Here is an 18,896-nt window from a genome sequence, read left to right as displayed (position 1 = left end):
GGTTACGGACAAACCCTTCCTTCGGTAGACTAAAGTATAGCAGTGGACTGTTATAGGGTATTGACGAAATAAAAACACGTAGTACGATCGATCAACTTTATTAAACTCCTCTTATCTACAATAACGGTAATATCACGGTAAGATTCTTGGTAAACAAGCAACTAGGGGCTCTTAAGAAGTTTATTTCTACTCCCACTTTGTATCAAAAGAAACAACTTGGAAGTAAAAACAAATACATTTCCATGTAAAAAAATACTACATTTTCTTTAGGGATACAAACTTGTTAACGCTATCATAAACAGATATTCCGCCATGATAGATTTTGGGAATATTGCAATTTTAAGCGCAAAAATCTAAGAACTGTTTCACTTTATCGTGTATCATAGTAATTACGATGATGAATAAAAAACTTAATCTTATATAAAAATTTTGAAAATGGTGTTAATTCGAATTAGTACTTCATCAAAACTGATCATGATAATGAGACTTTAAGAGCGTGGGCATTAATTGATAAAAGTGTTTGTAGACGTCTAACTTAATATTTACCTATTCTGCGATGGTGCAAGCCAAATTGAACCTAATGTCCATATTAGACGGCTCATATTTCAACAAGCGAGCCAGTTAGTATCATACTCTAGCAACACACGAACGATTTTATTGTTCTTGCGAAACGCGGCTCCATTTAACGAACCTCACTTAGTCTTCCCAATGAGGCAGCAAAGAGATAAATATATATTTGTGTTGAAACCATAAACGAAGCATTGAATATTAAAACAAACGAACACGTAACTTAAGACTGTCGCTGGGTGACAAAAAAGAGTAACCAAAACTCTAACGTTTAGATACGATTTCGTACCAAAAGTCCGGAGTGAAAAAGGCACGGTTGTATATACATTACTAAACTAAATACATATATAAATAATGCTATATTTTTTCTCAAGGATCTTTATGAATTACTCGTAGAGATTTTATAGAGCAGGATTAAAAAAAAAAACCTTAGTTATTGTTAAGATACTCGTTATTCCAAAAAAACATGAAATCATATCGAAAGTCTCATAAACACACAGATATACTGCTTTTAGACGACTTTTGTGCCAGGCAATAAAAACATAAGATTTTTACATAGATTTGTCATAAACTTTTATTTTCTTTTCGTATTTTTGTCTGTCATATGCGCCATCAGCCATGTCGGTTTGTTATGACGTCGTAGAACCTTGCTAGATGCTTTATCAAATTGTGGATGGTAATTTTGACTCAGATATTAGAAATGATGTAATGTTTATTATTCGCATTAAACTTGGAATGTGAAAGTGTGTTGGTTTGTTTATCCCTACTTCGGGCCGTAACTAAGCAACAAATGTACATGATATTTAACATTATATTGTTAGGAATCAATTCCAACCTAGCACCAAAGGTGGTGGAATTTTCCTATAAAAGGCGATTGCCACATTTGTTTGGAGTCATTTTGTCGTCTACCGTCGAATAGTGGCGTTGCGCCGCCATATTGTGATTAGTTAGTTGATTGTGTTATGTGCATTTCTTTGTTTTTCGAGTAAAATTGAACCAAACAGTGTGAGATTCTGTCGAATCATTTTTAAATAATCATTCTCCCACCTGATTGCTTAAAATTTTTTTTATATATTTATTTGATATTTTGAGTTGGTTGAAAGGACGGAGAGTAAAATAGGCTACTTTTGGATTACGAAAAACATCAAATTTCCAAGGTTAGTTTACAGGGACATTCGTATAAAACACCGAATGTGTCATTCACGGTCATATTTTTACACCAATTGCTGTTGGAAAAGAGCAATCTGCTGAGTTTCTTGCCGGCTCTTCTCGGTGGAATCGGAACCGGTGGTAGAATTACTACAAACAGAATGACTTGACGTTTCAAAAGTGCTTCTAAACTAGGCTTACTTGTAAAAAAATGAAATTTGAATTTGAATTTAAACAAAGCCACGGTGAACGAGTCATCACTCTTTCACCGCGGGTAGCACAGCGGGGCGCAGCTTGTTTAGTTACATTCCCTCCCAAACGACGATTTCCACTGGTGCGAATTATTATTCAGTTAATTTACGTTCCATTTATTATATTTCTAAACCAATGGCACTTTATGACAATGGTCTGTAGTACATTTAAGAGACAAAATAGACAAAACTTCATGGACTTGAGCTGTCAAAATAATCATCCTTAATTGGACAAAGCATTTCATAAGAATCCATTTCTCAAAATCCGATATTAATTACCCTTACGTAGTAACTTCTCATATTTCCCGAACACGTCATGTTCCATAGAAATTTTAATAACTATAAATGTTGTGTAGCTTCGCCGCGTACGAGACTCGGAGCACTCGAATTTTAACAAAACATTTCTAACAGTTATCGACTTTATTGTAATTTTTAAAGTAAATTGCCTCGCTCTTAAACAACTAGTGTATGCGGTTGCGAGAAAACAGAAATGTATGGCCAGTGGCGTGCCAGCACTGCCTACTCAAATTTTTTTACGTAACTGGTATGGAAGGTTGATTTTCCATTTTATGACATCATACTGCTTTAGGTCTACTATGTTCGAAAAACTCTGTGCGCGCTAGTGTATGACTAGCAGCGCGTGCGCGTACGCATATTTTTACGGTCGCCAGGCGCCGTCGTATGATTAAAGTGCTAAAGGGGGTTCCTAGTGTCCTGTTATTAAGAACTAACCCGATGTTAAACCGATTGTTAATGATTTTAATCATTTCTTCTTTTTGTGCAACTGTGGCGCGGACAGTTTGACCTTTCCTGGAAAGTTTCTCGCGATGTTCTCCTCTTTGACGGCTTTCAGGAGGTCTCTCTCCCGGTTCGACCCCGCTTTGTCCCTGAGGAAAACTTGCACTGCCGTTTTAGCTGCTTTACCTCTCTTGTTGGTTCCGGGAGTCAGTTTTACTTTGTACCTGCGAAACATTATTTCAAATTTATTGTACAACCTTTGCAAACGGCGAACGAAATTCTGAGAGAACAAAAGCCTAGCAAACGATGTAATGACGCAGCTAGGCGAAGCGACGAAGTCTGTTGGAATTATTTGTTTATCGTAACTAAAATAGTTATATCTCATTATCTCCCATAGAATGTATTTCTTTCTTTATCATTACGCATTTACACACAGACTTTCTGTTACTATATTAATAAAAGGTTTTATGACACCAAACATGATTAAATGTATATTCTTTCTATCATTTTCGTTTCATCGAGTTTCTAATTACAACGATTCAAAAAAAGTTTCACTTCAAAAAGAGTACTGGACAAATCGCCAAATGTCACTAGAACCCTGTTTGTGACATTTGAAGACGACTGAAGATGATGAAGATGATTTCAAGTCTCGAAGATGGTACTCACTTGTAATTATGCAGCGAGGAGTAAGGCGCCACAACTGGTACCGCAAACAACAGTTCGTCCTCCGGGAAGGGACTACCGGTCAGCTGACATAGCATTTCAGTGTCTGCATCAGGTCCGGCCTGCTCCGTCTGGGGGACACACGAGATCATGTTTTACCATCTGTTTGTTCTCGCTCATCACCATCATATCAACCAGTTATAAGCCCACATCAGGGCACGGGTATCCCACAATATAAATATACTAGGACAATACACACATCGCCATCTAGCCCCAAAGTAAGCGTAGCTTGTGTTGGGTACAATGGCACAAAGACGACTGATGAATATCTTTATGAATAATATACATATAAACACCCAGACACTGAAAATTATTCATGTTCATCACACGTATATTTCAAAAGGAATGAACTTCTTACTTATGCACCCTATAAAAATATTAAATAAAAAAAGCATTTTATTTTTCCTTACAAAATAAAACACTCACTCACAACAAGTGTTTACTTCTGACAACCCTATTGAAGATAAATGACCGACACGCGCATAGAACGTAAGCTACGCGTCACGCAACTAACAGAGCGACAGGAGTCACATGGTTTTAATTTTGTTATCTGAACTCTTGCAGTAAAAACTAGGACAGTGGTTTACTCAAAACTATTATTTTTCGGTCTCACAGATAAGTCTCAGCGACAGTACCTAATGTAATAGAAAGCCTGTGAAGTATTATTTCGGTTTTAATTTACACGTTGTATATATATATATATATATGTATACAGAAGTATCAAGATGACAACACACTTCTAGATCACTTACCTCCGGCTCGGGCTCCGGTTCTTCTCCATCGGACTCGGCTTCCAATATGAGCGGTGCGGGCTGCGGGATTTTCTGTTGCCTCGAGGCAGATTTGCTTTTTGGTTTGCTTGCTTGTTTCAGTGCCTTCTTTGATTCCTTCGCAGGTTTATTTGGCTGTAAGGTAGTGTTAAAATGGCTGTTAATTTTGTTTTTGTTTAATTTATGCACTAGCTTTGTTAGCCCAGTGTGTAGGACTTCGACTTCACTTTCGGGGGGCCGAGTTGGAATCCCAGCCTTTAATTTTTGTATGTTATGTGCGGTGAATGAAAACATCGTGAGGAAACCGGCATTCCTGAGAGTTTTCCTTAATGTTCTAGGCATCTGCACTGGGCCAGCGTGGTGGACTACGGCCTTAACCCCTTCTCACTGTCGGAAAGACCGGTGCCGTGTAGTGGGCCAGTAATGGGTTGAGATGAAGATGACACACTAGCTTATGCTCGCGGTTTCGCTAGCGTTTACTTGGTTTTCTCAATCATTTCGGTTGCTCTTCCCTGACAACGTGTACGCAAAAATTCAAGATGATCCATTGAGTAGTTAAAGCGTGAAATTTACTATACCAGTTTGGTTTTGTTACACACTACCAATATTGTAACCTAGCAAAGTGCCGCCTTGTGTCCATCAACCTGGTTGGTTTGATTGGTCTCGCCTTAGTTTCTTATAGCTGATATAGTATAATATATTAAATCTATGATAGGAGGTTTTATATCGAAATAATTAAAAGAAATCCTGGATAGTTTTGGCACTGCCTCGAGATGCTGGGCGCCTAGTACTTTAAGGTATCATCACTATCACAAAGGTCCATAACATACCTGTAGGAGTTCCATTATCTTAGCTTTATCTTCTTCATCCTGGTCCTTATACTTTTTCATCTTCTTCAACTTGCTTTTCTGACCGCGCTTTACCCCCTGATTGTCTTCTTTCTTTTCTTCTTTCTTCTGTTCTTTTTTATTCTGCTTCTGTTTGAGTGGTTTGCTGCCCTTCTTGGGTAAAGCGGGGAATGAATAAGATTTGTCTTCACCTAAAAATATGTGCAGTTACTTTAATAAGTTAAGGATTTTTATAAGACTGCCGTGTGTATGTGTCTGTTGCATCGTATTTTTCAAACGGTTGAACCGATTTTAATTTTGAAAATCGGTCCATGATGGCCGCCGTAATAAAATGGCGAATTGAATTTTTTTGTCACTCTCCCTCAATGTTAATTTAATATTTTAATTTTAATTAAATATTACTAATCAATCTGTAATTAATTCATATTTATATTATTATTTTTAATAAACTTTAGTTAAATACTTATTTAAGTTTTTAAATTGTGACCGGAGATAACAACGATAATGCTGTATACACCTATAATTACATTACATTAAACATTTATTGATTATTGTAATGGCACTAGACAGAATTTGTAATTCTAAAACATATTTTTTTTTATATGAATGTACATATTTACAATTCATTGCTGGTGTTTCTTATGAATAAATGAATGGGTGTCAATTGAAATGGCTTGACTAGTGAAATAATGTACACTATATAAAAAGGGGGTTTATTAAATTTTTTAATTTATATATGTTTTATAATTATGGAGGCGCCAAACAGATGTTAGACACGATGTTAAGTGGCAAAACATCGTCTATAACAGAGCAACGATTCGCAAGGACATGCACGCTAAAACGCGCAACAAAGTGGCGGGTAGGTGATAAGCCTCATATGAATGAAATTACACCAGTAACCACGCCCTTCAAATCAGAACACAGAAATGCTTCTTAGCGGCAGATATAAGCATGACGGACTGCCCTGGAAGAGCTCAATCACAAAAAACTCTACAACTACTAAAAATAAAAAATGGAACTTTTAGGAATTATAAATATACAAGGACAATAAACACATCGCCATCTAGCCCCAAAGTTAGCGTAGCTTGTTTTATGGGTACTAAGATAGCTGTTGAATATTTTTATGAATATAATACACACATATATATATATATATATATGAACATATATATATATATATATATATATACATATAATATTTAATTGCATTTACTATTTTATTTCATTATTTATGATGCGATAGAATTGCGATTTCCCGCCTTTCATTGCCTTATTCCATTAGTTAAGGTAGCCTGGAAGAGATCTCTTTTAGTGATAAGGCGGCCATTTGCACATAATCTATGTTAAGATAATTGTTCCTGTGTGTGTTTCCTGTATTATATTCCTGTATATACAGATAAATACCCAGACACTCAAAAACAATAATGTTCATCACACAAAAACAAAAAAAAACAAACATTTTCCAGTTGTGGGAATCGAACCCACGGCCTAGGACTCAGAGAGCAGGGTCGCAGCCCACTGCGCCAGTCGGCCATTATTGTATCATAACTTACTTCTATCAGAAACTTCGGATATCGTCCTGGTCTTGGATGCAATGAATACTTGACCCGTTTCGTGGTCCACCTGAAATAATCGATGCATTACTTACATAACATAATATATATTGTTGTAGTCTGGTTTATGTATTAGTATGTATTTATTAGTATGTATTTGTCGTTTTCTCAATCCTAAGGTTGCCTGGCAGAGATCGCTACTTAGCGATAAGGCCGCCTTTTGTATCCTACTTCATTATTAAAGTGTTTATTCATTATTTTTGTTCTTTTGATATTGATGTGGTGTACAAATAAAGAGTATAAATAATTATAATAAAAATAAATAAGTAAATAATTAACAATATCAACAGCAATTCTAAAACGTGTTAGTTGTTTGTAGAAAGTTGTGGTGATAGCTCAGTGTGGGTTAAGTAAGCACGCACCTCTAACTTGAGTTACGTGCGATTTAACAATTAAAATATCACTAGCTTCAACGGTGAAGGAAAACATTGTGAGGAAATCTGCATGAGAGTTCTGTGCCATAATGTCGTTTCCTGTCGTGGGCCGGCAATGGGTTGATATGATAAAGTAGTAGGTGTGAACTTACGTGGTCAGAAAGCACCCAGAATTCTGTGTCTGGGCATTTTATACCATTTCCTATGTCATCAAAATGTCATCACTAGTCTTTAAAATAAATAAGTCAACAATTGTTTAAATTAAGTATGTTGAACAAAACTGATAAGCTTTCCCAGGATAAATGTGTCATAAGTATCGGGTCTTTTTCAAGATGGGTCCAGGATAACCGTCTGTTTAGTACCTAGTTATGATAACACTTAGACTTTTTACGCACACAAATTCAGAACTCCCGAGGTATCTTTAGTATCTAACTAGTGACAAATTTTGCCAAAATCGGTACGCTTTCATTCGTAAAGAATAAAAGGATATACTATCGCATTTATAATATGAAATATGAATTGACAAATCTTCTTTCTATTTACTTTACCTTGATATGCGTGTTTAAAACTCCATCCTCGGAGCTGTCACTGTCCGAGTCATTATCTTTCCCATTCTCTTCCGGAACATCAATCTCAGCTTGATTGTCATCTTTCTCTTCCGTTTCTTGTTGTTCTTGTTTTTCTTTATTGTCTGATTCTCGTTTTTCCTTCACCTTAACATCCGTTGCTTCTTGTTGTTTTAGTTTTGGTACCTCTTCAGATATCGTTTCGAGAGCACTTTTCGGTTTTGTATCTTGGTCTTTTTCTGCTGGATCGTCTAAAAATTAGGACTTATTGAATCAGTATAACCGCGACGTTTAGAGACGGCAAATTTTCTCTCAGATCTTCAGGATCACCATTCCGATATAGATCGGATATTATATTTATATTAAATATATATATATATATATATATATATATATATATATTTATTTATATATGTTTGTGTTTTATGTTTCTTCAAAAATATCTATATATTTTATCATGTAATACTTTATAATATATCAAAAGTTTTGTTTTTGCCATACTAAAAAAAGAGAGTGTAATAACATTAAAAAAATAAGCATTAAATTTCGCTTTATAAACAACATAGACATCTATTATTTGTTTTTCAAGTTATAAGCTTAGAAATATCGACTTAATATTGACTTAGAGTTAAAAGAGTGTTAATAAACTACTTAGGAAGTTAAAATCTCGCAATACGTTTACTATTAAAGCATAGTTACCATCACCGTCATCGGAAACTATAATTTCCTGTTCGTCCTCGGTATCCAGGATGGAGGTCACTTCGCTGGCGTCATCTGCCGCAATGAACTTCCTCTCATCGCGGTGCTTTTCTATACAGCTGTCTTCCAACTGTTGAAAAAATGTTTTATTACCAAAAACTATTATACAGGATGTTTGGTGCATCGTGTGCCAAATCGAATCTGATGATTGGAGGGGTCTTTGGCTATCTCTTCAGCCCTCGTAAAAAAATCTTGCTCAAACGGTTTTTTTTATACTGATTTTAAATTGTTTTTTTAAAAATTGTAAAAATTCTACATTTAAATTTTAATAAAAAATAAAGTTGTTAAGTATTAATTAATTTTCTTTTTAATCTTTAATTTGTAACGTTTTACGCTTCTTTTGAAACTAGAATTACACGCCAGCAACATCTAGTTTTTGTTTTACAGCCCCGCAAAGTTTTTTTTACGTAAAAAAATAAGCTTGAACGTCAACTTTCGGTTTTAATAAAAAAAAAACTAAAAGTGATCATGTTCTTCCAATTTTTTTAAAACATCTCTGGACTGTCCCCTTTCTAATGGTGTGCAATATGCCATGAAAAGTAATTAGTAACATCACTAATTTTCAAATTTTCTAAACTTGGTCGCAATTTTCTAATATTCAACAGGTGAAAGAAAAACAAGGGTTTGCGTAAATAACACTCACAATTCACAAGGCAGATGACATTTTCTGTCTCTTTCATAAAGTTATACGCCCGTTGTTCGTTTAAACAGGCAAAAATAGTTTTTTCACTCTAGTGAAGCGAAATCTATCTTCTATTCCTTTCTTGCATAGTGCAAACCTGTTTGAACCAATCGCGAACGGGCCCCGCGTCGCGTCGACACGGCGGCCATCTTATTTTTTAGTCGAGACATCACTGCCTCTGCTGCCTAACGTGTGTGCTAGCTTACTGTACTCCACGATTCTTTTATTTAGTTTTCGTTAAGTTTTGTTGTTTTTTGTTACGTTTTATTTACTTTTGGTGTTATTGTTAAACTTTGTTGACTTTTTTGTTGTTGCAATGACGACATACTCTAACGAGGAATATGCGGACATCATAATGGTTTATGGTGCAGCCCGTGGTGTCGCTCGTGCAGCGCAACGACTTTACCAGGAACGCTTTCCTGGTCGACGATTACCTGGCCGCAGAGTCTTCCAAGACACATACCGACGTTTACGCGAGACTGGGAGTGTCAATTTTCATGAACCAAGGGGACATGTTGTGCGACATAATGTTGAAGTGGACGAGAGAATACTGGCACTTTTTGAGGAAGACGACACAAGAAGCATTAGATATGTGGCGGCACAACTTGATATTTCAATATGGAAAGTGTGGAAAGTCCTTCGACAAAACGAAAAATATCCATTCCACGAGACTCCGGTTCAAGGTACGTAATTTAAAACCTTTGTTTGACGTTGCCTTTGTTTAGCAGGTATCCATAATCTTCTAGTGCAATTAATTACTGCTCAAGGGGAATTAAAAAGATTTTTGGTTGTTGCAGGTCTTGAGGGTGGCGACTTTGACAGACGAATGCACTTTTGTCGGTTTTTGTTACACACAGATGTGGATAATCCTGATTTTTTAAAAAGAATACTGTGGACTGACGAATCCAAATTTACCAGAGAAGGGATTCTTAACTTGCACAATTTACACCATTGGGCACCGAAACGGCAAAACCCACATGCCAAAAGACAGCAATCTTTTCAAAGACGGTTTAGTGTGAACGTTTGGGCAGGAGTGATTGGGAATCAGGTAATTGGACCGCACTACCTGCCTGATAACTTAAATGGCGATAATTATTTAGAGTTCCTGCAAAATGATCTGCCGGAATTATTGGCCGAGGTGCCCGTGTTTAATGAAGATGTGCCCATAGTATTTCAAAATGACGGCTGTCCCGCGCATTGGCGTTTAACTGTGAGGGAATACCTCGATAATGTGTTCCCCAATTCGTGGATTGGGCGCGATGGGCCTATTGCATGGCCTCCACGTTCCCCAGACTTAACTCCGTTAGATTTTTATGTCTGGGGACGTGCCAAAGAGCTAGTATACGCCACAGAAGTCCCAACGAGGGAGGTACTAATACAACGCATAGAAGCGGCCTTCGGTACAATTAAGAACGAAATACGGCTTCGGACTACAACTGTAACAATACGTCAAAGATGTCGGGCCTGCATTCGAAACAGGGGTGAACAATTTGAGCAGAATTTGTAAAAATTATGAAATAAATGTTTCAAATGCAATGTATTATTTTTATTTCAAGTAAAACCTACGAAATTTAAAAATTTTACCTGCTTGTGAGTTTTATTTACGCAAAAACTTGTTTTTCTTTCATCTGTTGAATATTAGAAAATTGTGACTAAGTTTAGAAAATTTGAAAATTAGTGATGTTACTAATTACTTTTCATGGCATATTGCACACCATTAGAAAGGGGACAGTCCAGAGATGTTTTAAAAAAATTGGAAGAACATGATCACTTTTAGTTTTTTTTTTATTAAAACCGAAAGTTGACGTTCAAGCTTATTTTTTTACGTAAAAAAAACTTTGCGGGGCTGTAAAACAAAAACTAGATGTTGCTGGCGTGTAATTCTAGTTTCAAAAGAAGCGTAAAACGTTACAAATTAAAGATTAAAAAGAAAATTAATTAATACTTAACAACTTTATTTTTTATTAAAATTTAAATGTAGAATTTTTACAATTTTTAAAAAAACAATTTAAAATCAGTATAAAAAAAACCGTTTGAGCAAGATTTTTTTACGAGGGCTGAAGAGATAGCCAAAGACCCCTCCAATCATCAGATTCGATTTGGCACACGATGCACCAAACATCCGGTATTTATACACAAATTCGTTTCGTTTCAAGTAGACCCACTTTTAAGTAGGTCCTTAAGTTTTTTTGTTTGACTTATCCACCGATTTAGAAAGCAGATTGTACGGAGAAGTATCCGATAAGGAATTCAGCAGAAATTCGCAAACAAAATAAAAACCCTACTGAACAGCTCTTAAAATATAAAACTAGTCGGATTAGAAACAATATTTTCAGAGAAGCTCGCGCGAGACGCTGCTAGTACCATTTGATAAAACGCGCTAGCCGCACTCGGACAACAAAGATAAATTGTTATTCTGTGTTCAAAGCATAAATTAATTTGCAAAAAGTTTAAGGAAAACACGCTTCAAACGCTGCTTGCACCATTTGATGAACCGCGTTGGCCGTTGCTCGCCTTTTGAACAGGAGAGAGATGTTTATTTTGTGTTCACGCCATAAATTAATATGAAACTAATTACTTTGTAATCGACACATGGGTTTATTATTAGCCCCGGAAAGTAGGACTAACGATTTTGTGAAACAAGCCTATTCTCTCGAGATTCTTAATGATATAGCTAGTTGAATTACCCTGAACATAAAACTGAAGCCGAACTGCAGATGTTCTGGCACAAGATAGTTCTTCTTGCCGCGGATCATAAAAGAGCCGGTAGTCAAATATTCTCCCGTTGGCGCAGACTTGGATACCTGGTGTCCATACACCCACCAGGCGCGCGTCAGCACTTTAGCTTCCCAAGCCACGCTGTGGCAAACAATATAAAATCGTGGTTAATAAGACTGCTTAGATAAGCTGGTTGTACACAGAAAAAAAAGAACAGACAGATCTGTCCTTTTCGCACTATCGTCCATTTTCTATATTCAATCAATCTGTGATCTGTTGATAAGTTGCTCGGTAAAGTTGTTGGTTTTTATAAATTATATGGCTATTCTGCAACAAGAACAACGTTGCTAAGTAATAAATCCATGGATTACGGATAGATTGAATATAGAAAATTTACAAAAAATCCACTAAAAATGAAAGCCTCATTAGACTCGTCTATTTTGTAAATGGGCACCACTGTTAACTTCTTTTCAATTCTTCGAAGCAATTTTTTTTTTTATTTCTTATATACCGCACCTATTTTATTGGTCGATACATATAAAATGGGTGCCGGCAAGACGGCGCGGCGTCCGGAAGTCTTGGGAAAGTTGCGTCCGGCAACCGCGTCCAATAACTTTTTTCCACCTTTATGATGTACCTGTAAGCGACCGCCGCCTGTCCGGCCTCGCTAAGGGTCCTGGGGGGCGGAGGGCCGGAGGGACACTTGATGACGACGGAGGAGGCTCCCGTGACCTCCGCGTGCACGTAGATATCTGTGGAGCGCATGTACCGCTTCACGAGTAGCTCGTTCTGTTGCTGGTCGCGACCCCCTATGACCTAAGATCAAGATTTGTTATTAAATATTTAAAAAACATTTCAGCACAAGATCGCATATTTGGCAGATGGCATTTCGATGGCATATTTTTACAAATCCGACTTCTAAGACCAATTCTCAGATCTGAATCGGACCACCTGTAAGACCTTCTCTGCAATTGAAAGTTCCAGAGCACACTCGCAGCTGAGGTTAATAGATTGCAACTTGTTTGACTAAAGTATCGCTTAGATGTTACTTAACATCGCTCTCAGAACAGACTCACTTTGTAGTGACGTGCACCCGCTTTTATACCACTTTTCGGAGGCCTAGAACCTTATTTACTCGAAAATCGTAAACAAAAGGAAGGTAGAAACGTTTCGGAATTACTTTGTTGCTTGGTAGAGTCGGTACACGTTAACGTTACATTGCCAAGAGCGATTATGTACTTTACGTTCCAAGTAATAGGTATATGTATATGATTCTTTGTAACAATATTTTTGCTTATTAATGTCCCACTGCTGGGAAAAGGCTGCTTTAATGCTTGCCTTCATATGTGATGAGTTTATTCTCGCGATAATGAAGATTTCATCAAACTCTTTGGGTTTCCTTTCCTAAATCTATTAACATCTCTTATTATAGAACAAAAATGTAAATTTTTATAAATTCATATTTATGTGATATACAAAATATGTTGGTTCAGCAACATTTTTTGTAGGTAACTTGTAGTGGAGTAAAAAAAGGCATTAGTTAGGATATGTACACACGATTATATAAGATAAGATAAGATATCATATCACTTTTTCTTTAGACAAACTAATTGGACAAAACACAACTAACAAATCCACTTATCAACTTACCAAGTAGTTATCAGAGGATATGAACCAGAAGAATTTCTCGAACCAGTAAGTTTTCCTGGCTTTGGTAATGTTGCTGATCGTGTGGGCCTCTTTCAAAGTCTGCTTTGTTTTTCGCTCGGCGCTTTTAAGCGCTTTACCCGCTGATTCTACAGTTTTCTGCTGTTTCTTTGCTGCATTACGCTTTTGATCATAGTACCTAGTGGCGGTAATGAGAAATGTGAGTAGAATCGTGTTAGACCAGTGAAGCGGTAAATTAGGGGGGACTGAGTTCTCAAACTGTGAAGTCTACTAGATCATTCTAACATAATACCCGCGCCCTGTGGGTCGGTAACGGGTTAATAAAAGAGCCTAAAATATTGGAAACAACGGAGCACCTTGTAGCACACCAGTATTTGTATTTGCTTAATAGTTCATTTATATTAACCCCGGTGTATAAATTTTATTTATATTAATTAATTAAGTTTATATTTATTAATTGACATGTAATAGTAATCATAAAACATTATGTACGACTTGATCGAAAGCCTTTTAAATTTTTTTTTAGAATATTTTCAATTTATAAAGTCGAAATAATATGGTTAAAGTGCGTATTTATTGCGGGCACACTGCAACACTGCTCACTCCAATGTATGAATCCTTAAAAATACAAGTTCTATGTTTTTCCAATGATATGTTTGATAATAAATTAGCAAATGAAGTTTCGTAAGATGACCATTTTTGCACTTACCTCCTAGCATTAGCAAACGCAGTCAACGATAGGTCTATATCGATCAACATTGGTTTTAGTCTTCTTGCTTCATCTTCATCATCATCTTCATCATCTTCACCGTCATCATCTTCATCAAAATTGTAAGGGTCTTTGAGTAGCAACGTGATGTGATTGGTTTTAAGTTTGAGCTCCTTGATCGATGAAGCAACTGGATCGTTGTTATCTTGGGCAGTTTTAACTAGGAGTTGTATGTCGTCCCAGGACATCTGAGGGTGAATATTGTTCCTAAATCTGAGTTAACACATTTTTAGGGTCTACGGCCAACGCCCTACGTCTTGATTTATGATATCTGTATATCTAGCTTATGAAATATTTAATATTATAAATTTATTTCATATTACCAAAGACCAGAACACAATCAGAAAATATTGATGATGACGGTAGGCCTGTTTACGACTACAATTTTTTTTGCCGCGAAGTATATATGTTAATAGTGAGTTTACCACCATCCACAAACGAGAATGGTGGTAGAGTCACTAAATGAAATATAAAAATAGACAAATTTATATTTTTTTAGCAGGATAGAATAATTACCTGATTGGCTATCGCAGTTTGGATGGCCAGCCTTGCTTGTTCAACCAGAGGTTCGTTCCGAGATATCATCTCGGCAGCCTTTCTATCCTCCAGTTGCACTCGCTCTAGTTCTGTTATCCTCTTTTCGTGATCTTTTCGAACGTTCTGGAGCTTTTTCATAGCTTCACGCTCTACTTGTATTGTCTGCAAAAATGTTTAACAATTATTTAATGTTCTATTTATCGAGACCGAGTAATATACATACTTGAAATGATAAACGTTATTTCAGTTTAATACATTCTGCTGATAGATAGAATAATTATTATTTAACCAGTTTGGAAATATAACTCAGCTATTCATAATCTCTTTTATCAAATGCGTTCAATAAATTGAAATTAAAAAATCTCCAAAACATTTTGTTTTTAAATGAAACTTGAAAACATACCTTGAGGTCAATCTTCTGTCCTTCCAAAGCTGAGAAGAACTCATCGACAGCCCTGTCGAAAGTGTCGAATTCAGCATAGGGTTGGTCTGCATTCTGTCTGTACAACATTGGATGAAATTCCTGGTTGGTAAGCAGGAAAGTAGGACCACCGCCTTCAGGGTTAGGACGGTCTTCTTTCTTTTGAATTATGTAGCCCTTAAGGGAAAAAAGTGTGATTAGTGACTACATTTTTTTAAATGAATATATAAAAAAAATTGGAGAGCATGACACAATTTTTCTGCTATCAGAAGTGGGATACTTTCTATGTATACCTTCGCAATTTGGTTTTTCCCGTTATCAATGAGCAATTCAGCCTGTTTTAAAGCATTAACCAATTTATCTAGGTGTTGTTCTATTTGAAAGCCCTTGTTTGGGTCTGCATTAATCTTCATATTGCCTGTTAAGCCATTTTCTTGTAATACATGATCTATTACAGCTGCGCCATATTCTAAAAAGTAAAGAAAGATTGAAGGTTGAAATCTTTGGCATAATTGATTGTAAGAAGTTAATTACAGAATTGGAAGTAAAAAAAAAACATTGAAAATAGGATATATTAACACATTCAAATCTACACTGACAATTAAAATGTTAGAATGCGTTAAAAATTAATTAGAACTAGAAACAAATTTGTATATTTGATTTGTGATTTTCATAAGGTGAGATCCAAGAAATATTACAGCCAAGAGTTTACTTGTAGTTCATGAAAGAAAAGAACCTTCTGGTTTTAAAACAGAGCATATTACTCTATTTCAGTTATGTTGGAATGGACTTTCTTATAATCCTAGTTGATGATTTAAGATGAGTCAGATTATATTTCTGGAAGAGGTTGCAATAAGGCCACTAAATTGTACCTTTTATCTTACCAACTCTGTGTCTATTTTCGTTATTTTTCTCTATCGTGTAGAGAGTCAATGTTTTTATTTATACATATACTGATTTGTTTCCAATTCTTTACTTACCTAACTTAGGATTAAGTATCTTTTTGAGATTGTCTCCAGGTTTACTTTTGCTAAGTATTTCCTTCAAAGCATCAGAACTGGGCGCCTCATAACTAGTTTTAGCTCTGTCTAGTGGATATTTTTCTCTGACAGCAAACCTACAATTACATACAAGCAAAATTTAATTAAGGACGAAAAAAATTCATCTATTTATATTCATTCTGGCTTAAGGATCTATTTGGTTCAGATTGTTCCTATTTTTTTTATTTAGCATGGATAGGATAACATTGCAAGACTTCTAATACTAGCATTTAACAAGTGTTAATCCTGGAAAAAATTTCTAGTGTAATATGTTACTGTGTGGAGTTTATGTATATACACATGTATGTATGCATATGGTGCCTCATTTCTGGGGTAAACATATCTGAACATCACATCAACATCTTTAAATCACGGTTAAAAGACTATTTCCTGTCTAGTATGTAGCAAAATATCTATGTATTTTATGTGTATGTTTAAATAGTTTAAGTTTATATATTGATATATATATATATATATATATTGATATTTATATACAAATATATATGTTTTACTATATATATTTAGTATTAGTATGTAATGTTTATAATTAGCACAATTTAATAATTGCACTATCCCGTTTTCTCTAATATGTTTCTTCAACCAAAGGTTGTCTGGAGGAGATCGCTTCAAGCGATAAGACCGCCTTTGTGCATATGTATAGTTTTTATTTTTTATTTTTTTGTTAACCTGATTTTATATTTGTATGTGCAATAAAGACTTTTTCTTCTTCTTCTTCTTCTGAATTAAGCAGTGTTATTATAGAAATCATGAATACCATTAGTGTTCCCTGATGTAACACTATTAATGTCAGATATTACTACAGGGATGTCAAGAAGCACCTCTATGCATGTTAACAATTCTTTTTAATTTTACAGCGAGTGTTCTTGGGTGTGGATTAAACAAAGCATAGTACAACAGAACAATTTACAACAATTTACAGCTAAGCGGCAAACCAACATTTAGAATATTGGACATTCAGTGACATTTTATTCTTTTCATTGTTAGTTAAATCTCATCAACTTTTCCAGTTCATATTAGGTATTAACAGTTTATATTATTTAAAAAATTAACATAACCTTACCTAATCTTATCACCTTCCACATGTGGCCTGAGTACATTAAGTATAGTCCATTCACAGTCAGTCAGTACAATATTGCCTCTATCATACAGTTCAAGTATAACATGGTATGCAGCCTCACCACTGCCAAACTGTAAGTCCACTATTCTGTCTATACCAAGCTGGTTTAATTTCTCTAAACGTTTGTTTTTCAGATGTTTTCGGAGCTGAAAGTGGACAAAATGTTATAAATAGGCTCTTAACTTTTCAATTAGTTTTACTATATCTTAATGTCTAAATGTTTTAGAAATCATTAGTTCAAAGATTCCCAACTGATGAGCAAAAAGTCCTTCAAACTGCTGAATATAGAAGAATGTGCAGGTATAGTCTATTTATTCTGTTGCCTTTTAGTATGGTTAGAAATCATATAATATGTAAAATAAGACTTCAAATAAGATTCTAAATCTCTTGCTTTTTAGCATTCAGCATTTATCTAGTTTTATTATCTGTTTAGTATGCAAGCTCTTCTAAATGCAATCTTTATGCTAAATTTCTTAAAGATTGGTTATAGCCTTGAATAGATAACAAAGGCAGCCCCTTTATATCTCCTGAAATCTTTACTCTGGTTGGTGGGTAAGGCAGCCCATTCAATAGATTTTTTTTTTTAATTTTAGAATTTATAGGAGAAATTATTTTTGAAAATGATTATAAGGCGATAGAAGTTTCATATTTGTTGTTTATTAACTATGCTTCATCGGCTGAGTGTGTGGAGGGGTTGGTAAACCCCCTTCCCCAAGAGGGAAGCGAAAGGATTATAGAATCCTATCGCTCTATTGTGGGTAACCCACCCATCAAACCAAGACTTGTTTACTGATTTATTTAATTATCAAAACTATAGTTCGTGAATCAAACCTTCATAGTAAACCCTGACGGTGCAACATTCTTTGGCCATTCAAACTGTGTTGTATGGAACCTATTGCCAGACTCGAGTAACAGCACAGACTTTTCTTCTGATCTCTGTAAGCGTATCACATAGCTTCTATTGTCAATATCATACACTTGATTCACTCTCATACCTACGAGCCTAGAAAAAATACAAATATTTGAAAATAATCTATGAATTATACATACATAAACAACATAACCTAGAAAACATTAAACACAAAACTTTCTACTAAAAGGCTATATTAGGACAACTTTGCAATTACCTTTGCAATTCAGCAACCATGCACACTATGTCGTAAGTATTGAATCGGTTCTTCATTTTTAAATTGTGTTTCAAGCGATACAAATAAGTAAAACAATGGTAAACACCAAAAAGAAAATATCTTACAAGGGAATATTCCCTTTTTTGCACAGTTATGGAAGTCTAAAAACTGGACAGTTATAGTGTTACAAATGAATTTTCCTAAAATAATTCAGATATGAACGAATTATCTGCAATACAATGATTGCAATTTGGCATACTATTTTGGTAATTTTGGTCTTTGCAACGTTTTTGACATTGACATTGACAGCGATAACGAAATACAAACAATTAAAGCCTACTGTAAACGATACAATTTGATTCTAATTAGTCGTCACTTCTACACCTTTCAAAACTGCTTTTGCTAAGATGAGAAACATTATTAACGTATTGATGTTAC

The 18,896-nt window shown here is 35.3% G+C and overlaps 1 protein-coding gene across 1 annotated transcript; it reads right to left on the bottom strand.

Moving 5' to 3' along the window:
* Nucleotides 1–82: 82 nt before the first annotated feature.
* LOC120631937 (nuclear export mediator factor NEMF homolog) lies at nucleotides 83–18,733 on the bottom strand. The gene is made up of 18 exons (XM_039901640.1): nucleotides 18,459–18,733; nucleotides 18,163–18,334; nucleotides 17,275–17,477; nucleotides 16,134–16,270; nucleotides 15,447–15,622; nucleotides 15,136–15,330; nucleotides 14,712–14,894; nucleotides 14,136–14,383; nucleotides 13,409–13,604; nucleotides 12,396–12,574; nucleotides 11,728–11,899; nucleotides 8,299–8,428; nucleotides 7,582–7,850; nucleotides 6,600–6,669; nucleotides 5,029–5,237; nucleotides 4,181–4,333; nucleotides 3,372–3,499; nucleotides 83–2,929 (listed from the first exon to the last, which is right to left on the bottom strand). Exons 1-18 carry the CDS (start codon nucleotides 18,512–18,514, stop codon nucleotides 2,731–2,733), a joined length of 3,075 nt encoding a protein of 1,024 aa, XP_039757574.1. The 5' UTR covers nucleotides 18,515–18,733; the 3' UTR covers nucleotides 83–2,730.
* Nucleotides 18,734–18,896: the final 163 nt, after the last annotated feature.

The sequence above is a fragment of the Pararge aegeria genome, chromosome 19, assembly GCF_905163445.1.
Source record: "Pararge aegeria chromosome 19, ilParAegt1.1, whole genome shotgun sequence".
Classification (NCBI taxonomy): domain Eukaryota; kingdom Metazoa; phylum Arthropoda; class Insecta; order Lepidoptera; family Nymphalidae; genus Pararge; species Pararge aegeria.
The sequence above is the reverse complement of the archived record's forward strand: the minus strand, read 5'-3'. Positions and strand labels throughout refer to the sequence as shown.